This window comes from Ovis aries, chromosome 13 (assembly GCF_016772045.2).
Source record: "Ovis aries strain OAR_USU_Benz2616 breed Rambouillet chromosome 13, ARS-UI_Ramb_v3.0, whole genome shotgun sequence".
NCBI lineage: Eukaryota > Metazoa > Chordata > Mammalia > Artiodactyla > Bovidae > Ovis > Ovis aries.
In genome coordinates this window covers 50,953,809-50,976,163 of record NC_056066.1, presented here as the reverse complement: position 1 = coordinate 50,976,163, position 22,355 = coordinate 50,953,809, and the positions used below count along the sequence as shown (strand labels likewise).

Here is a 22,355-nt window from a genome sequence, read left to right as displayed (position 1 = left end):
CAACCCAGGGATCAAATCCCTGTCTCCTGCATTGGTCGGTAGATTCTTTACCACTGAGTCACCTGAGAAGCCCAAAGGAAACCATAAACAAAATGAAAAGATAACCTACAGACTGGGAGAAAATGTGTGTCACAACTGACATTTCAGTCACAAATGACGTGACTGAAAAGGGCTTAATTTCCAAAATATATAAACAACTCATACAACTCAGTAATAAAAAACAATCCAATTGAAAAATGGACAGAAGACCTAAACAGACATTTCTCCAAAGAAGACATACAGATGGCCAACAGTCATGTGAAAAGATGCTCAACATTACTAATTATCAGAGAAATGCAAATCAAAACTACAATGAGTGCCACCTCACACCAGTCAGAAAGGCCAGCATTAAGAAATCTACAAATAACAAATGCTGGAGAGGGTGTGGAAAAAAAGGGAATTCTTCTATGCTGTTGGTGGGAACGTAAGTTGGTGCAGCCACTAACTGTGGAAAACCGTATAAAGGTTTCTCAAAAAACAATTTGAGACAAAATTGAGCCAAACAGATTAATTCCATTAGAAAACTAAGACATTTATCTCTGTAAATGAATCCTATGGGACCCATGGAGAAGAGTGGGGTTACCTATGAATATCAGTATGGACATCTAAGGAACTCACCAATGAGCTCAGATTTCAAAGCAACACAGACAAAAGATGGACAAAAAGATATGTAATTCTAAAATGATGACATGGTTCTGTAACATCAGTATCAGCAAGAGTAAAGACCCAAATAAACTGAAGTTTGTGCCCTCCCTTCTTCCCCCCTCCCAAACTACTAAGAATGACAAAAATAATTTCAAAGGAAAATTAAGGAACACCTAGGCCCACTGTTTGGTGTCAGTGGTAAAATATTAATGGAAGACACATGGAAGAAAAAAAAAATTTTACGGGCCTTCAAGAAAAGCTAGATTTATTACCTTAAAGAACAAATCAGCAAAGGGACAGTACTAAGGGCAAGAAATTAACAACAATGACAGAAGTATCTGGACTTCTCAGTGGTATGATGTGAACTAATATTTAAAGTAAAAGGGGAGGAGATGAGGTCAGTATAATACAACTGGTTACCTCCAAGGAACTAGTATGTCTTTTAACAAGGAGGAAGGTAAAAAATTCATTTACTGGACCTCTGAACTCCATTAGAATAATAGTAACTTTAGGATTTTAATCTACAACATTTCCCTTTAGCAAAATGTTTGCCAGAGTTCCCTGTTAAATTGTATTATTTTATCATTTGAACTCTCTATAACTTCAAGTAATACTTAAGAATACTTAAAGTGAAGTGTATTGTACTGCAAACTGACAAGCAAAATGCTAAAATGAACACAAGCAAATCCAGTTTCAGTTCAAAATATGCGTGGAAATCTGAGCCCTCATTATTTGGTGAAAAACAAGATCAAAGCTAGTCTTAAGTAAATCTCTCTCACCTGTTTGTAGGCATAAAATTCTTTGTGTGCTTGATGTCTTAGCCTAAAAGACAGAAATGAGCAATACAATATTGAGATTTCCATATGACTTTGAAAAAAATTTTAAACTTCCTATTTTTGGTATTAATTTGTATCATTTATGGTTTAAAATCTAGAATCTTTATTCTAGAATACACTTAAATGACATACCCACTACTATGTTATGAGAAAGAGACCAGTGAACCATAAAACATTATCCAAACATATAAGATCAAGTACAATCTCATTAAAATCTAAAATATTTTAATGAAGCCTCAATTCTTTTTCTATTTATAATATTTAATATATCACATTTTCCTTAATTAAAAATTGAAGTATAATATACATCTAATAATGAACAAAAGACTCAAGAATACACATGTTAAAAAAATTTAATTATACACACTAGTTTATCACCCAGATCAGTACATAGAACATTTCCAGCATCCCTGAAATGACTCTTCCCAATCAACATTCACCCCTAAAACTCCTAATTTTTATCACTGTAGATTAACTATGATTGTTTTTGACCTTCACATAAATGGGTCATTTGGTGTATACTTTTCTGTGTTGACTTCTGTCAGTCAACAATTACTTGAGAAATGCATCCATGTTGCTGCAGTAATTGTTATTTTTGACTGACATAGTGTTCCATTTTATGAATAAATATGAAACTATCCATTTCACTGTTGACAAATATTTAGGTTACTTTCAGTTTGGGGCTATTACAAATAAAGCTGATATACAAATTCTTCTGCATGTCTTTTAGTGGACACATAGACTCATTTCTGTTGAGTGTATACCTAGGAGTAGAACTGCTGCTCCAAAGTGCTTGTACAAATTTTACTTCTATGGGTAGGTAGTATACATGAAAGTTCTAGTTGTTCCACATCTTTGCCACAGCTTGGTAAGGTCAGTTTAAAACTTTTTGGCCAGTCTTCCAGGAGGGAATGGCAAGACATACTTAAAAGTGATGAAAGACAATAACCTACAGCCCAGATTACTGTACCCAGCAAGGATCTCATTCAAATATGAAGGAGAAATCAAAAGCTTTACAGACAAGCAAAAGCTGAGAGAATTCAGCACCACCAAACCAGCTTTCCAACAAATGCTAAAGGATATTCTCTAGACAGGAAACACAAAAAGGGTGTATAAACCCAAACCCAAAACAATAAAGTAAATGGTAACGGGATCATACTTATCAGTAATTACCTTAAATGTAAACGAGTTGAATGCCCCAACCAAAAGGCAAAGACTGGCCGAATGGATACAAAACAAGACCCCTCTATATGCTGCTTACAAGATACCCATCTCAAAACAAGGGACACATACAGACTGAAAGTGAAGGGCTGGAAAAGATATTCCACGCAAATAGAGACCAAAAGAAAGCAGGAGTGGCAATACTCATATCTGATAAAATAGACTTTAAAACAAACGCTGTGAAAAGAGACAAAGAAGGCCACTCCATAATGATCAAAGGATCAATCCAAGAAGAAGATATAACAATTATAAATATATATGCACCCAATATAGGAGCACCACAATATGTAAGACAAATGCTGACAAGTATGAAAGGAGAAATTAACAATAACACAATAATAGCGGGAGATTTTAATACCCCACTCACACCTATGGACAGATCAACTAAACAGAAAATTAACAAAGAAACGCAAACTTTAAATGATACATTAGACCAGTTAGACCTAATTGATATCTATAGGACATTTCACCCCAAAACAATGAATTTCACCTTTTTCTCAAGTGCTCATGGAAACTTCTCCAGGATAGATCACATCCTGGGCCATAAATCTAACCTTGATAAATTAAAAAAAATCGAAATCATCCCAAGCATCTTTTCTGACCACAGTGCATTAAGATTAGATCTCAATTACAGGAGAAAAACTATTAAAAATTCCAACATATGGAGGTTGAACAACACACTTCTGAATAACCAACAAATCACAGAAGAAATCAAAAAAGAAATCAAAATATGCATAGAAACTAATGAAAACGAAAACACAACAACCCAAAACCTGTGGGACACTATAAAAGCAGTGCTAAGAGGACAGTTCATAGCAATACAGGCATACCTCAAGAAACAAGAAAAAAGTCAAATAAATAACCTAACTCTACACCTAAAGCAACTAGAAAAGGAAGAATTGGAGAACCCCAGAGTTAGTAGAAGGAAAGAAATCTTAAAAATTAGGGCAGAAATAAATGCAAAAGAAACAAAAGAGACCATAGCAAAAATCAACAAAGCCAAAAGCTGGTTCTTTGAAAGAATAAATAAAATTGACAAACCATTAGCCAGACTCATCAAGAAGCAAAGAGAGAAAAATCCAATCAATAAAATTAGAAATGAAAATAGAGAGATCACAACAGACAACACAGAAATACAAAGGATCATAAGAGACTACTATCAGCAATTATATGCCAATAAAATGGACAACGTGGAAGAAATGGACAAATTCTTAGAAAAGTACAATTTTCCAAAACTGAACCAGGAAGAAATAGAAAATCTTAACAGACCCATCACAAGCACGGAAATTGAAACTGTAATCAGAAATCTTCCAGCAAACAAAAGCCCAGGTCCAGACGGCTTCACAGCTGAATTCTACCAAAAATTTCGAGAAGAGTTAACACCTATCCTACTCAAACTCTTCCAGAAAATTGCAGAGGAAGGTAAACTTCCAAACTCATTCTATGAGGCTACCATCACCCTAATACCAAAACCTGACAAAGATACTACAAAAAAAGAAAACTGCAGGCCAATATCACTGATGAACATAGATGCAAAAATCCTCAAAAAAATTCTAGCAATCAGAATCCAACAACACAATGAGGTACCACTTCACACCAGTCAGAATGGCTGCGATCCAAAAATCTGCAAGCAATAAATGCTTGAGAGGGTGTGGAGAAAAGGGAACCCTCCTACACTGTTGGTGGGAATGCAAACTAGTACAGCCACTATGGAGAACAGTGTGGAGATTCCTTAAAAAACTACAAATAGAACTGCCTTATGACCCAGAAATCCCACTTCTGGGCATACACACCGAGGAAACCAGAATTGAAAGAGACACGTGTACCCCAGTGATCATCGCAGCACTGTTTATAATAGCCAGGACATGGAAACAACCTAGATGTCCATCAGCAGATGAATGGATAAGAAAGCTGTGGTACATATACACAATGGAGTATTACTCAGCCCTTAAAAAGAATACATTTGAATCAGTTCTAATGAGATGGATGAAACTGGAGCCGATTATACAGAGTGAAGTAAGCCAGAAAGAAAAACACCAATACAGGATACTAACACATATATATGGAATTTAGAAAGATGGCAATGATGACCCTGTATGCAAGACAGCAAAAAAGACACAGATGTGTATAGCGGACTTTTGGACTCAGACGGAGAGGGAGAGGGTGGGATGATTTGGGAGAATGGCATTGAAACATGTATACTATCATGTAAGAATTGAATCACCAGTCTATGTCCGATGCAGGATACAGCATGCTTGGGGCTGGTGCATGGGGATGACCCAGAGAGATGTTATGGGGAGGCAGGTGGGAGGGGGGTTCATGTTTGGGAACGCATGTACACCCGTGGCGCATTCATGTCAATGTATGGTGAAACCAATACAGTATTGTAAAGTAAAATAAAGAAAAAATTAAAAAAAAAAGAGTCTAGAGACAAAGGTACTTGTGAAACCACTTAAGGGAATAAACAGTTTTAAACCTTTCAGACCTCACACTGATGTATCAACAATAAAAGTTAATTACCTATCATTCTGATACATTCACACAGAGATCTATATTTGGCAAAACACCCTGGCAACATTTTGTTAGCCTAGCATATTTACTGTGCCCGTCTGAAAGTAATAAAAATGGCATTTCTGAAAAACTATCCCATAATTCAAACTATTCACTGCCCCCACCCCCCGAGCACAGGAGATTTCCCTGTAAATCTTGAGAAAAATTTCTCCCTTGTAAAAAAAAAAAAAAAAAAAATAAAACTTTTTGGCCAATCTGGTGAGTGTTCAGTGATATCTCATTTTGGTTTTCTTTTTCTTTTTTTTTGATGTGGACTTTTAAATATATATATATATATACATATATATATATATATAAATTATTATCATTATTATTTTGGCCATGCGGCATGTGAGATCTTAGTTCCCTGACCAGGGATTGAACCAGCATTCCCCTGCAGTGGAAGCGGGGAGTCTTAACCAACTAGACTGCCAGGAAAGTCCCTGATGTGGACTTATTGAAAAAAATCTTAATTGAATTTGTTAGAATACTGCTTCTGTTTTATGTTTTGTTTTTTTGGCTACAAGGCATGTGGGATCTTAGCTCCCTGACCAGGGACTAAACTCACATCCCCTGCATTAGAAGGTGAAGTCCTAACCACTGGCCTGCCAGAGAAGTACCCTCTCATTTTGGTTTTAATTTTGCATTTCCCAAATGACGTTTAGGACCCTTTCATATGCCTGTTGCCTGATTGGATACTTCTTTTTGAGGTGGGGCAGTGAAGCAGAAAAGGATAGCTTTATTGTTTTGTCAGGCAAAGGGAGACAGGACAGGTTTCTGCCTTGAAAAACTATGTGTCTCAACCCCAGAGAACTTGATGAGGGTTTTTATAAGGGCTCAAAGGTGGTATCGAACAAGATGAGGGTGTGAGCAGGGCTTGCACTTCTGTAATCTCAATAATCCTGCAGTGCAGGAGACCTGGGTTTGATTCCTGGGTTGGGAAGATGTGCTGGAGAAGGGATAGGCTACCCACTCTAGTATTCTTGGGCTTTCCTGGTGGCTCAGCTGGTCAAGAATCCACCTGCAACGTGGGAGACCTGGGTTCTGTCCCTGGGTTGGGAAGATCCCCTGGAGAAGGGAACGGCTACCCACTCCAGTATTCTGGCCTGGAGAATTCCATGGACTGTATAGTCCATGGGGTTGCAGAGTCAGACATGAGAGACTTTCACTTAATCTCATCTCAGGTGATGGGTCTCCTAATCCTGATGGGCTTCACTGGTCCCTTTAATCTTGCCTCACTGGTTTCTCGGCTGCTGCTCCTCCTTTGATTAGCATCTGTTTTAATCCACCCTTTGGAACTCAGGGAAGGTCATGGGAGACTGAAGTCTTGCCTACAAGAAACAGGAGACAGGGACGGGACATATGTATACCTATGGCTGATTCATGTTGATGTTTGACAGACAACAAAATTCTGTAAAGCAGTTATCCTTCAACCAAAAAATAAATAAATTAAAAAAAAAGAAATGGGAGACAGAAAGGCCTCCATCCTTGGGAGCCCCATAGGGCCCTGCCTGGTTTCAAGATCACACCTGGTCTCTGGATGTAATGAAGCTCTGCTTCATTACAATGAGACTTTAAAGTTTCATTGCAGAAAGACTTTAATGAGAGAAAGTAATCGGTAAGAAGTGGGTTTATTTAGAGAGAAACACACTCCACAGACAGAGTGTGGGCCAACTCAGAAGGTGAGAGCTGCCTGGATATATTCTTTTATGAAATGCCTACTCAAGTATTTTGTCCATTTAAGAAAATGAGTTGACTGTCTTTTCCTTATTGATTTGTAGAAGTTCTTTAAATATTTTAGATGCAAGTCTTTTGTTGGGTACTGCAATTATTTTCTCCTACTCTATGGCTTTTTTCATTCTCTTAATGTTATCTTTTGATGAACAACAGCTTTTAATTTAATAAGCCCAGTTGGGTTTCCCAGGTGGCTCAGTGATAAAGAATCTGCCTGCTGATGGAGGAGACTCAGGTTCGATTCCTGAGTCAGGAAGATCCCCTGGAGGAGGAAATAGCAACCCACTCCAGTGTTCTTGCCTGGATAATGCCATGGACAGAGGAGCCTGGCAGGCTACAGTCCATGGGGTTGCAAAGAGTTGGACAATGACTGAGCACCCATGCACCAGTTCATCAACTCTTCCCTGTTTATAAACTCTTTGCAATGACATCAGTTCTTTTTGTGTGCAGTTAAGGAAATCTTCATCAACCTCCAGATCATGAAGATAATCTTGTGTGTGTACTGTGAAAATAATTTATTTTACCTATCACATTTAGGTTTATGATCCATCTGAAATTTGTATGTATGACATGAAATAGAGGTCAAGATTCTTTTTACCCAGATGCAGATTTTCATTTGACTCATTTATTGAAAAGATCCTTCCCCACTGTGTTGCCATGATGTATCTGCTGTTTAAGTCAGACTAGTATGTGGTTCTGTTTCTAGAGTTTCTGTTCTGTCCCATTGGTTTATTTGTCAATTCTTGTGTACTAGATTGAACAGAGACCCCTCAAAATTAATATAAAACTACTTCAGAATGTAACCTTAACTGGAAATATAATTTTTGCAGACTATATTAGTTAAAATGAGGTCATATTATGATGAAGGTGGACCATAAACCCAATATGACTGTTGTTCTTAGAGGAAGATGAGAGGACATACAGAGGCACAGGGAAGAAGGCCAGGTGAAGACAAAGGCAGAAACAGAAGTGATGCCCCTACCAGTCAAAAAACATCAAGGATTGCTGATAACCACCAGGAACTAGGAAGAGGCAAGGAAAGATCCTCCCCAGGTAGCCTTCAGAGGTAGCATGGCCCTGCCAACACCTTAATTTTGAACTCCTAGCCTTTAGAACTGTAAGAGATTAATACATTTCTATTGTTTTAAGCCATCTAGCTTGTGGTTCTTTGTTATAGAAACCCTGGGAAACTAATGCACCTTGTGTCAATACCATGCCAGTTAAAAAAAAAAAAAAATTTTGGACTTACAGGAAAGCTGCAAAAAATATCAGAGTTCGCATATACTTCTCTCCCTAGTTTTCCAATATTCACATCTTACACAACCATAGTACAATGATCAAAAGCAGGAAATTAACACTGATATTTTGATATTAATACTCATACAGTATTAACTAAGGAGAAGGCAATGGCACCCCACTCCAGTACTCTTGCCTGGAAAATCCCATGGGCAGAGGAGCCTGGTAGGCTGCAGTCCATGGGGTCGCAAAGAGTCGGACACAACTGGGCGACTTCACTTTGACTTTTCACTTTCATGCATTGGAGAAGGAAATGGCAACCCACTCCAGTCTTGCCTGGAGAATCCCAGGGACGGGGGAGCCTGGTGGGCTGCCATCTATGGGATCGCACAGAGTTGGACATGACTGAAGTGACTTAGCAGTAGCAGTATTAACCAAACAGATTTTATTTGAATTTCACCAGTTTTTTCACTAATATTTTTTTCCTATCTTGTGATCCAATTCAGGATCCCAGCTTGCCTCTAGTTACATCTCTTTAGCTTTTACTAATCTGTGATAGTTCCTTAGTTTTTTCTTGTTTTTCAGGATTCTGATGTATCAAACATGATCACTTGGTTATGGCAGTGTCTACTGGGTCTCCCCATCGTAAAGTTACTATTTTCCCCTTTGCAACTGATCGATACCAGTTGCAAATATCAGTATCAGTTGGGGGAGAGATGTTGAAATTATGAAAATTTATTTTTTCTCAAGCTTGTGCCCACTGATTTTAGCATCAAGACATCCTGCTTGCAACAATTCTGTATTGTCTGCCTAGCGGTGGTTTCATGGTTTCCTAATTCCTTGTCCATTAACTGGGATTATTCTGTAAGGAAAAGATGCCCTTTCTCCCTCATTTGTTTATATCAGCATGGACTCATGGATTTTATTTTGCTTTACAATACTGTATTGGTTTTGCCATACATTGACATGGATCCACCACGGGTATAGATGAGTTCCCAATCCTGAACCCCCCTCCCACCTCTCACCTCCCACCCCATAGCATCTCTCTGGATCATCCCCGTGCACCAGTCCCAAGCATCCTGTATCGAACACAGACTGGTGATTCGTTTCTTACATGATAGTATACATGTTTCAATGCCATTCTCCCAAATCATCCCACCCTCTCCCTCTCCCCCAGAGTCCAAAAATCCGTTCTATACATCGGTGTCTCTTTTGCTGTCTCGCATACAGGGTTATCATTACCATCTTTCTAAATTCCATATATATGTGTTAGTATCCTGTATTGGTGTTTTTCTTTCTGGCTTACTTCACTCTGTATAATCGGCTCCAGTTTCATCCACCTCATTAGAACTGATTCAAATGTATTCTTTTTAACAGCTGAGTAATACTCCATTGTGTATATGTACCACAGCTTTCTTATCCATTCATCTGCTGATGGACATCTAGGTTGCTTCCATGTCCTGGCTATTATAAACAGTGCTGCGATGAACACTGGGGTACACGTGTCTCTTTCAATTCTGGTTTCCTCGGTGTGTATGCCCAGCAGTGGGATTTCTGGGTCATAAGGCAGTTCTATTTGCAATTTTTTAAGGAATCTCCACACTGTTCTCCATAGTGGCCATACTAGTTTGCATTCCCACCAACAGTGTAAGAGGGTTCCCTTTTCTCCACACCCTCTCAAGCATTTATTGCTTGTGGACTTCTGGATCGTAGCCATTCTGGCTGGTGTGAAATGGTACCTCATTGTGGTCTTGATTTGCATTTCTCTGATAATGAGTGATGTTGAGCATCTTTTCATGTGTTTGTTAGCCATCCATATGTCTTCTTTGGAGAAATGTCTATTTAGTTCTTTGGCCCATTTTTTGATTGGGTCATTTATTTTTCTGGAATTGAGCTGCATAAGTTGCTTGTATATTTTTGAGATGAGTTGTTTGTCAGTTGCTTCATTTGCTATTATTTTCTCCCATTCAGAAGGCTGTCTTTTCACCTTGCTTATATTTTCCTTTGTTGTGCAGAAGCTTTTAATTTTAATTAGATCCCATTTGTTTATTTTTGCTTTTATTTCCAGTATTCTGGGAGATGGATCATAGAGGATCCTGTTGTGATGTATGTCAGAGAGTGTTTTGCCTATGTTCTCCTCTAGGAGTTTTATAGTTTCTGGTCTTATGTTTAGATCTTTAATCCACTTTGAGTTTATTTTTGTGTATGGTGTTAGAAAGTGATCTAGTTTCATTCTTTTACAAGTGGTTGACCAGTTTTCCCAGCACCACTTGTTAAAGAGATTGTTTTTAATCAGTACTGGACCTTTGTAACAAATTTTGGAGTCTGGTAGTGTAAGTCCTCAACCTTTGTTCTTAACTATTTTGGTTATTTTTGGGCCTTTGCATTTTCATATAAATTTCATGAGCTCATCAATTTCCACAAAAAACCTGTTGGGATTTTGACTGTGATTGTGTTTAATTTTTAGATTAACTGGGGAGAACTGACATCTTTGTAAGATTGAATTTCCAACCTATGAATATAGCATACTCTATGTATTAAGTCTTCTATCTCTGTACACATTTCTATGTATAACACTTACATATCCTTCACTAAATTTATTCCTAGGTATTTGATAATTTTTGATTTACTGTAAATGGTATTTAAAATTTTAATTCTTTGTTGCTACTACATAGAAAAAAATTCAATTTTTGTACATTGATCCTGTATCTAGTGACTTGCAAAGTTCACTTATTAATTCTTAACAGCTTATCTGCAGAAGTTTTTGGATTTTAAAATATACAATTATTTTGTCTGCAAGCAGTAACATAACTTCACAGATTTTGTTCTTTATTCTTTATTTTACTTTTTTCCCTCTGCACTGGCTAGGACCTTGAGTACAATATTAAATAAAAGTGGTGACAGTGAATGTCCTTATCAATAGTTAACTATTATTACAATGTTTTCTCTAAATTTTTTGTAGATATCTTTATTCAAATAAACAAAGGTCCCTGTATCCTAGTTTTAGATTAAAAAAAAATCATGAATAGGTATTAATTTTTGTCAAGTGCTTTTTTTTTCCCATCATACTTTTCCTTTTTACTATTACTGTGGTACACTGTACTGATTGATTTTCAGATGTTAAAACAACCTTCATTCCTGGAACAAAACTCCATTTGGTTGTGATGTACCACCAGTTTGCACACCCTTGAATCTGATTTACTAATATTTTGTTCATGAGAGAGATTAGTTTATAATTTTCATTCTTATAATGTCTCTGTCAGGCTTTGGAATCAAAATTAATGGCCTCATTATTTGAGTTAAGAAATATTTCTTCTACTTCTGTTCTCTGGAAAAGTCATAGAAGAGTAGTATTTTTTCCTTAAATGGAGAAATTCACTGGTGAAGCTACCTGGCTTGCAGTTTCTTTGTGGGAATGCTTTTCTTATTAGATATATAGTTATTAATACTTTCTATTTCTTCTTGACTCATTTAAAAATACTATCATTCTTTTACTTGTATTCATATAACACACAATTAACCATCCTAAATTATATAATCCAGTAGTACTTAGTATAGTCACAACATTGTGAAACCACTCAGTTCAGTTCAGTTCAGTTCAGTCACTCAGTCATGTCCGACTCTTTGCGACCCCATGAATTGCAGCACGCCAGGCCTCTCTGTCCATCACCAACTCCCGGAGTTCACTCAAACTCACGTCCATTGAGTCAGTGATGCCATCCAGCCATCTCATCCTCTGTCGTCCCCTTCTCCTCCTGCCCCCAATCCCTCCCAGCATCAGAGTCTTTTCCAATGAGTCAACTCTTCGCATGAGGTGGCCAAAGTACTGGAGTTTCAGCTTCAGCATAATTCCTTCCAAAGAACACCCAGGACTGATCTCCTTTAGGATGGACTGGTTGGATCTCCTTGCAGTCCAAGGGACTCTCAAGAGTCTTTTCCAACACCACAGTTTAAAAGCATCAATTCTTCGGTGCTCAGCTTTCTTCACAGTCCAACTCTCACATCCATATATGACCACTGGAAAAACCATAGCCTTGACTAGACAGACCTTTGTTGGCAAAGTAATGTCTCTGCTTTTTAATATGCTATCTATGTTGGTCATAACTTTCCTTCCAAGGAGTAAGTGTCTTTTAACTAGTTCACTTTAATTTCAAAACTTTTTTGGGCTTCCCTGGTGGTCCAGTAGTTAAGAATATGCTTTACAATGCAAGGGACACCAGTTCAATCCCTGGTTCAGGAAGAGTCAGGCTGTGGAGGAACTAAGCCAGAAAGCTGCAACTACTGAGCTCATACACTGCAACCACTGAAGCTTGTGTGTTTAGAGCCCATGCTCCACAAGAAAAGCCACTGTAATGAGAAGCACACTGCAATGAAGAGTAGCCCTGACTTGCCACAACTAGAGAAAGCCTGAGTGCAGCAACAAAGACCCATCACAGCCAAAAATTAAAATAAATAAATAAATCTTTAAAAAAACCCACATTTATTCATCAAAAATATCTGGTACTCATTAAGTAGTTGGTCCCCATCCCACCTTCCCTGCTTTCTGTCTCTATGCATTTGTCTATTATAGATACATTACATAAAATAAATCATACAACATATGACCTTTCTGGCTTTTCATTTACTATAATGTTTTCAAGCCTCTTTCTAGTTATAGCAAGTATCAGTACACTGCTACTTTCTTATGGCTGAATAATATTTCACTGTATGTATATGCCACAATTTGATTACGCATTTATCTGCTGATGAGCATTTGGGTTGTTTACACCTTTTGGCTCTCATGAATAATGCTTTAAACATAGTATACAAACTTCCTTGTGGACACACTTCTTCATTTGTCTTGGGTATATACCTAGGAGTGAAATTTCTGGGTCTTATGGTAATTCTATGTTTAACTTTCAAAGAGTTGATGAACTCTTTTTCACAGTGACCATACCATTTTACATTCCCACCAGCGATGTATGAGTGTTCCTATTTCTCCATATCCTTATCAACACTTATCATTTTTCATATTTTTGACTATAGCATCTATCTGTTGTGAATTTTGTTGTGGTTTTAACTTACATTTCCTTAATGACCAATGCTGTTGAACATCTTTTCATGTGCTTGTTGACCGTCTATATATCTTCTTTAGAGAAATGGCTATTTAAGCCCTTCACCTATTTTTTAAAAAAATATTCATTTATTTAGGCTGAGAAGCTGTGGTGGCTTCTCTTGTTGGGGAGCATGGGCTCTCGGCCACACAGGTTTCAGTAGTTGTGGTGTTTGGGCTCAGTATTTGTGGTGCATGGGCTTTAGTTGCCCTGCAGCATGTGGGATCTTCTTGGACCAGGGGTTGAACTGGTGTCCCTTGCATTGCAAGGTGGATTCTTAACCACTGGATCATCAGGGCAATCCCTTTTACTCATTTTTAAATTCAGCTATCTTCTTGCTGTTAAGAAAAATCTTATTTTTCCTTATTTTCTAAAATTAAGGAGAATATGTTTAAAAAAAATTTATAATGCATTTTGAAAGCCTAAATAGGTAACATTCTTCCTTAGTTTAAACTGTTTTACAAAAAATTAAGGTTAGACATAAGAATAAATCTTCCTCATGTCTGACACCACAGTAGATTTTTAATAGAACAATCACCATTAAATATGCATAATAATAGTACTATGCTACACTAACTGTAAAATAACACCAGTAATACAGTCATTATCCCTGGGAACCTCAGTCAAAAGCAGTCACCAAGTTTCAGTTCAATCGCTCAGTTGTGTCCGACTCTTTGCGACCCCATGGACTGCAGCACACTGGGCTTCCCTGTCCATTGCCAACTCCTGGAGCTACTCAAACTCATGTTCATCAAGTCGGTGATGCCATCCATCCATCTCATCCTCTGTCATCCCCTTCTCCTCCTGCCTTCAATCCTTCCCAGCATCAGGGTCTTTTCCAATGAGTCAGTTCTTCCCATCAGGTGGCCAAAGTATTGGAGTTTCAGCTTCAGCACGAGTCCTTCCAATGAATATTCAGGACTGATTTCCTTTAGGATGGACTGGTTGGATCTCCTTGCAGTCCAAGGGACTCTCAAGAGTCTTCTCCAACACCACAGTGCAGAAGCATCAATTCTTCAGCACTCAGCCTTCTTTATAGTCCAGCTCTCACATCCATACATGACTTCTGGAAAAACGATAGCTTTGACTATATGGACCTTTGTTGGCAAAGTAATGACTCTGCTTTTGAATATGCTATCTAGGTTTGCCAGAGCTTTCCTTCCAAGGAACAAAGGTCTTTTAATTTCACAACTGCAGTCACCATCTGCAATGATTTTGGAGCCCGAAAAAAAAAAGTCTGTCACTGTTTCCATTGTTTCTCCATCTATTTGCCATGAAGTGATGGGACTGGATGCCATGATCTTCGGTTTTTGAATGTTGAGTTTTAAGCCAGCCTTTTCACTCTCCTCTTTCACCTTCACCAAGAGGCTCTTTAGTTCCTCTTCATCTTTTGCTACCACGGTGGTATCATCTGCATATCTGAGGTTATTGATATTTCTTCTAGCAATCTTGATTCCAGCATGTGCTTCATCCAGCCTAGCATTTTGCATGATACACTCTGCATATAAGTTAAAATTAAATAAGCGTGGTGACAATATACAGCTATGATGTACTCTTTTCCCAATTTTAAACCAGTCCGTTGTTCCATGTCTGGTTCTAACTAGTGCTTCTTGATCTGCATACAGGTTTCTAAGCAGGCAGGTATGGTGGTGTGGCATTTGTTCACAGTAAAATTTCCTAAAGTGAAGTGAAGTTGCTCAGTTGTATCTGACTCTTTGCAACCCTGTGGACTGTAGCCCACCAAGCTCCTCTGTCCATGGGATTCTCCAGGCAAGAATACTGGAGTGGGTTGCCATTTCCTTCCCCAGGGGATCTTCCCGACCCAGGGATCGAACCCAGGTCTCCCGCATTGCAGGCAGACACTTTAACCTCTGAGCCACCAGGGAAGCCCCAAAATTTCCTAAGGCCCCCTTAACTTCACACTCCAGGATGTCTGGCTCTAGGTAAGTGATCACATGATTGTGGTTATCCAGGTCATTAAGACCTCCAAGGATCAGTTTTTCCATTTTGGTATCAAAGGTTATTAGAATTTTGAGTCTTTGCACTGAATCTGTTGATTGCTTTGAGGAATACTGCCATATTAATAATATCAAGTCTTCCAGTTCCTGAAATCTTTCCATTAATTTAGTTTTTTAAAAATTTCTGCAATATTTTATAGTTCTCAGTGTATAAGTCTTTCACCTCCTTGGTTAAAGTTATTCCTAGGATTTTAATTCTTTTGGATGCTACTGTAAATGTTTCATCTATTTCCTTTTCAGATTGTCCCTTGCTGGTGAACAGAAATATAACTGATTTTTTTGGTGTTACTTCTATATTCTCAAAGTTTGCTTGTCTGTTACTCCTAGATTTTTTTTTGTGTGTGTGTGTGTATATATTCTATGGGATTGTCTATATATAGAATCAGGTCATCTTCAAAAAGAGACAGTTTTACTTCTTTCTTTTCAATTGAATACCCTCTATTTCTTTGTCTTGCCTAAATCTTCTGGCTAGAACTTCTAGTACAATGTTGAATGGTAATGGTGAAAGTGAGCCTCTTTTTTTCTTTTTAAATGAATATCAATGCTTTTATTTTTTTCCCCCACTGTTTCTGTTGAGAAATCAGATCCTTTTTTTTTTTTTTTTTTTTTACAAAAAACCCCACAATGACAGGTATCTACCACTATGCTGTGCTTAGTCACTCAGCTGTGTCTGACTGTTTGCAACCCCATGGACTATAGCCTGCCAGGCTCATCTGTCCATGGGGATTCCCCAGGCAAGAATACTGGAGTGGGTTGCCATGCCCTCCTCCAGGGGATCTTCCCAACCCATGGATTGAACCCAGGTCTCTGGCATTGCAGGCGGATTCTTTACCATCTGAGCCCCCAGGGAAACTCAATGGAGTGAACTAGCCATCCATGCATGAGATGGAAGAAAAAGAAGGAATGCTACTGAGAAACTGTAATGACTACTTCATTCAAACGGTTATTCAGCAAAGTCTGAGATGCTTCCCAAATGAGAATTACTCAGTTAACAATGACTCAGTTTATCAAGGAACAGGGTATGATCACTACTACAAATCTATTAAGATCCAATCTTGTTAGTTTTAAGCTAAACATAACATTTGCCTGATTGCAAATACTATCCTCAAAGCACTATCAGTCCTCCATTGTACCCTTGGTGTGCTCAGTTGTGTGCAACTCTGTGATCCCACGGACTGTGGCCCACCAGGCTCCTTTGTCTGTGGAATTTTCCAGACAAGAATACTGGAGTGGGTTGCTATTTACTACTCCAATCATACTCTTATTATGATGGAAATAATCAGAATAAGCTGAATAAGAAAAAAAAAGAGAGAGAGAGAAAGCTGATTCACTGTGTCACAGAAAAACAAAATAACCAAAGTCATAGCAATTACATGCATACATATATATGTATAACAATCACTGTGCTGTACACCTGAAACTAACATGACACTGTTAACCAACTATATCCAATATACAATTTAAACATTTTAATAAATAAATAAAACATACATGCTTTTACTGGATATGCTAGAAATACTCCTTATGGATAACAAAATGAAGATGTCCTAAGGGACTTTCCTATGGTCCAGTGGTTAAGACTCTGTGCTTCTAACGCAAGGGGCTCAGGTTCAATCCCTGGTAGGGGAACTAAGATCTCACATACTACGTGGCATGGTCAAAAATAAATAAATAAATGAAGATGTCCTAGACCATGCAAACGAAATCCACCATTATAGGAACATATAAAATAGCCTTACTGATCTACACATTCTTGTGCTCCACCTGTTCATCCCGCCCTCTCCCCTAGCTCCTGGCATCAAGTGATCTTTTTACTGTCTCCATAGTTTTACCTTTTTCAGTATGTCATATAGTTAGAATCATCTAGTATGTAGCATTTTCAAGTTGGCTTCTTTCACTTAGAAATATGCATTCAAGATCCCTCTATGTCTTTTCAATGCTAGCTGAATAACATTCCATTATCTAGATCACTACAATTCATTCAATGAAAAATATCTTGGTTGCTTCTAAGTTTTGGTAATTATGGTTACAGCTTCTTTCTACAAACATCAGTGTGTTGGTTTTTGTGAGGATGTAAGTTTTCAAATATTTTAGATATGCCATGTAGCAAAATTCTCTTTTTACAGAAATTAATTTCTCTCTCTTTGTGTATATACGTGCATGCATGCATGTATGTAATACTTGCTCTTAGTCATGGATTGTCAATCATTTTACAAGAAAACACTCCCTGCCAAAAGTCCACTTTTCTGTGGTTTGTTGAACTTCTTTATTATTATTTTTAAAATTTTATTTATTTATTTTTGGCTGGGCTGGGTTTTTGTTGCACGGGCTTTTCTCTAGTTGTGAGCAGACGCTACTCTCAAATTGCAGTGTGTGGGCTTCTCACTGCAGTGGCTTCTGTTGTTGTGGAGCATGGGCTCTAGAGTGAGCAGGCTTCAGCAGTTGCAATTCCCAGGCTCTAGAGCACAGGCTCAACAGTTGTGGCTCATGGGCTTAGTTGCTCCATGGTACGTGGGATCTTCTTGGACAAGGCTGGATTATGTATCACTGAGCCACCAGGGAAGCCTTAACGAATATTTTAGATTGCACTATTTTATCTTGCATTTGCTATGGCAGATGCATTTAACAGAAATATCTTTTTGCTATTCTTCCAGGAAACATTCTAGTAATAATAAATTGTGACTTATTTAGCCATTCCCTTCTCTAGGGGATCTTCCTGACCCAGGGATCAAACCTGGGTCTTCTGCATTGCAGGCAGATTCTTTACTATCTGAGCCACCAGGGAAGCTCGAAAGGAGGTAAGAATGGGGAATATTTTGTTTTTCTTAAGTATTGGGTTGACAAAAAAATTCGTTTGTTTTTTTCTGTAGCAACTTATGGGCAAACCTGAATGAACTTTTTGGCCAACCTAACAGCTTGCTATCTGTTACTAAAAGAAAAGTAAAGTAGGTTCTTGTCTTCATTTAAAAAATCCAGGTTCAAAAATGTTTTAATATTATAAATCAACTGTACTTTAATAGAAAAGTTTTAGAATATCCTTAGTGTACAAATCCGTCCTTTTGAGTGTGATTATGAAATTCTGAAATGGTTATTTTGGAAATGAAGCCAATATGATTGGCGATGAAGCTGATGAAGCCAAATGAAGCCGATAAATATGATTTATTTTTATTTTTTCAGTGGTTAAGAGCACATGCTCTAAGGTTAGACACAACTAGGTTTGGGTCCCAAGTCTAACCAATTTTTTATCTGTGTGACTATCGGGAAATTATTTAACTTCTGAAAAATAAAGATAATAAGGTTACCCTGTTAACCTTGTTAAGGTTACCCAGTGCACACACAGCACAGGGTCTGGCACACAGTAAGTATCAATCGATTCCTAAAATGTATCGAAGTGGTAAAGAATCTGTCTGCCAAGCAGGAGATGAGGGTTCAATCCCTGGATTGGGAAGATCCTTTGGAGAAAGAAATGGCAACCCAATCCAGTATTCTTGCCTGGGAAGGCCCATGAACAGAGGAGCCTTGCAGGCTACCATCTAGGGGGTCGCAAAGAGTCAGACATGGCTTAGTGACTAACAAAAATTTATAAATATTATATCTATAAATATAATATTAAAGAGAATGAGCTAGTTGTGGAGGATTTGTGAGAATGAATGAATCATGGACTCACCTTAATTTTAGAACATTTGTTAATTACCATAGGTGTAAAACACTTTAAGGGCAAAAGCTGATTTATTATTGACTGCTTAACATATATTAGGGCAACATAGAATGAAAACTGATTACCTAATCAAGTAGCAACAGAAGAGTAAACTAAGGATGAAGACAAATATAGCAGTGCCGAAAACCACAATATATATGTTGAGTGGCAGGTTCTGGAATCCAATATTAGGCATCCTGAAGTTGTAATGTGGGAAATCCGAGCTCATGGATGAACTATGGGGAAACAAAGGAATGAAAAAAAATTAGGTTATAAAGACTAAGAACCATGATCACATTATTTTGTATAATACATGTATAGAGGAACATTTTTTCATAAGGCTTGATCCCATTTAAAACAATATGATAGATGAGGGTTAATATCCTTGCTATTAATTCATTTATCACACCACAAATACTTATTTAGTACTTACTATGTATCTGGCATTATTCCAGAAGTTTGTGATCCTACCTAAAATGCTTTACAAAAAGGTATTCACAGGTACTTCACTGAAATAAAGGCAATAATCAATAAATACATGAAAATGTTCACCTCAAAGAAGTGGAAAGGGAAATAAAAGCAGTTTAAAGATTTTAAAAAACTCTTAAGCTTTTAAAGTAATAATATTTATAATGCTAAAATACTGGAAAAAACTTAATGTCTCACAAGAAGATAATGATTAATTATATAGAGTCATATGTTACAATATTATTTGGTCATGAAAAGCTGTTTTCATTAACTTTGAAATTTTAATAAACATATGCAGGAAAAATTAAGCAATATATAAATTGTATACAAAATATGATCCCAATTTGGTGGATTACATATGTAAATACACGTGTATATGTAGGTGTGGACATGTGTGGCAGAAAAATGCCTTAAAGCTAACATAGCAAAATGTTTTTTTTAACTTGTGTTTTTCTCTTAACATTTATATTTTATTGACGTATAGTTGACTTACAGTGTTTCAAGTGCACAGCAAGGTGAATATACACATATATTATTTTTGAAACTATTTTCCATTATAGGTTATTACAAGATTACAAGATATTAACTATACTTCCCTGTGCTATACAGTGAACCTCTGTTGCTTGTTGCATATCTTTTTTTAAAAATTAGAAATCTAGCACTCTATTCATACTAAGTCAAACAGGTGGAATCAAAATGTCATACATTTTTTAGTTAGGCAAAAATTCATAAGTTTTATAAAATATATATATTATGCATATTATGTATATATAATATGCAAAAGCTTTTATACTACATTTGATAAAGGCTTGAGAAAGAACAGCAGCAAAAAAAGAGATGGAGAAATTGAAAAACATAAACTGAAATGGGAGGGCTGAATATGACAGAAAAAGTGAAACAAACTAGATAAAAGTAAAAGATCATCATATAATTCAGTTGGTTTTAACATGGCTGATCATTAGAAACATATCTAGAGCTCTGGTGAAAAAAAAAGCAATACTTCGGCACTTGCATTTTTCAAAAAATTCCTATATAATTCAGATATGCATCTGGATTTTAAAAAGTGATTGCAGGTTTTTCTATTACATGGTAATTTTGGTGATATAGAGTTCTGTTATTTTTTTGTTAACCAATCATGATACAATGGTATTAAGTGAATAATAGTTACATAATCACAATAGTAAAAGATGTTTATTAGTTTTCACAATCAATATCTAGAAAAAAATAAAAGATAATTATAATTGCAAGCCATAATGGGAATATGATTAACATAATATAAAATAATTACATACAATTTGGGGGGTTAAGCAAAGTGATGTGGTAAGTGGAAGTGCATACACGAACATGTTTTCATCCGCCCAGCCAGTCTATGTCTTTTGGTTGGTGCATTTATATTTAAGGTAATTATCAATATATATGATCCATTTTCTTAACTGTTTTGCGTTTATTTTCTCTTTTCCTTCTCTTTTGTTTCCTGCTTAGAGAAATTCCTTTAGCATTTGTTTTAAAGCTGGTTTGGTGGTACTGGATTCTCTTAACTTTGGCTTGTCTGGAAAACTTTTGATTTCTTCATCAAATCTGAAGGAGAGTCTTGCTGGGTAAAGTATTCCTGGTTATAGGTTCTTCCCTTTCATTACTTTAAATATATCGTGCCATTCCTTCCTGGCTTGTAGAGTTTCAGTTGAGAAATCAGCTGATAGGCTGATGGGAATTCTCTTGTTGCTTTTAATATTTTATCCTTGTTTTAAATTTTTGTCAGTTCGATTACTATGTGATTTGGTGTGTTCCTCCTTGGGTTTATCCTGCCTGGACTCCCTGTGCTGCCTGGACTTGGTTGACAATTTCCTTTCCCATGTTAGGGAAGTTTTCAGCTATTATCTCTTCAAATATTTTCTCAGGTCCTTTCTTTCTTCTCCTTCTGGGACCCTACAGTAAATTCACCCTACGGTGTGAATGCTGGGGCATTTAATGTTGCCCCAGAGGTCTCCTAAGCTGTCTTCATTTCTTTTCATTCTTTTTTTTATATTCTGTTCTTCAGCACTGATTTCCACCATTCTGTCCTCCAGGTCACTTATCTGTTCTTCTGCCTCAGCTATTCTGCTACTGATTCTTTTCACTGTATTATTCATCTCTGTTCTTTAGTTTTTCTAGGTCTTTGGTAAACATTTCTTGCATCTTCTTCATTATTTTTCTGAGATCCTGGATCATCTTCATTATCATTATTCCAAATTTTTTCTGGAAGTTGCCTATCTCCAATTCATTTAATTATTTTTCTGGGGTTTTATCTTGTCCCTTCTTCTGGGACATAACTTTCTGCTTGTTTAAGCCACTGTGGGACTATGGTTCTTCTTGCTTCTGTCTGCCCACTGATGGAGGAGGCTAAGAGACTTGTGTAAGTTTCCTGATGGGAGGGACTGGGGGCGGGGAAAAACTGAGTCTTGCTCTGGTGGGCAGGGCCTTGCTCAGTAAAACTTTAATACAATTATCTGCTGACGGGTGGGGCTGCACTCCATCCCTGGTAGTTGTCTGGCTGAGGTGACTCAGCCCTTGGGTCTACAGGCTCTATGGTAGGGTTTATGGTGACCTCCAAGAAGGCTTACACCAAGGGGGACCTTCCTGCCCCGCTGCTGCTGGTGCCCCTGTTCCTGTGGTGAGCCCTTGCTGACCCATGCCTCCTCAGGAGACTCCAACACTAGAAGGCAGTTTTGGTTGTCTCCTATGGGGTCACTGCTCCTTTCCTCTGGGTCTTGGTGTGGGCAAGATTTTGTTTGTGCCCTCCAAGACTGGAGTCTCTGTTCCCCTCAGTTCTGTGGAAGTC

General features: G+C 37.5%; 1 protein-coding gene across 3 annotated transcripts in view; it reads right to left on the bottom strand.

Moving 5' to 3' along the window:
- Nucleotides 1-22,355, bottom strand: part of RNF24 (ring finger protein 24) — a 115,748-nt gene that overhangs the window by 29,033 nt on the left and 64,360 nt on the right. For all 3 annotated transcript variants that reach the window (XM_012188713.4, XM_027976831.3, XM_060396900.1), the window contains exons 2-3: nucleotides 19,156-19,305; nucleotides 1,464-1,506 (exon numbers count right to left, since the gene is read on the bottom strand). In XM_012188713.4, the coding sequence (XP_012044103.1) occupies nucleotides 1,464-1,506; nucleotides 19,156-19,298 (186 nt within the window). In that variant the 5' untranslated portion in view covers nucleotides 19,299-19,305. The remainder of the gene's footprint in view (nucleotides 1-1,463; nucleotides 1,507-19,155; nucleotides 19,306-22,355) is intronic.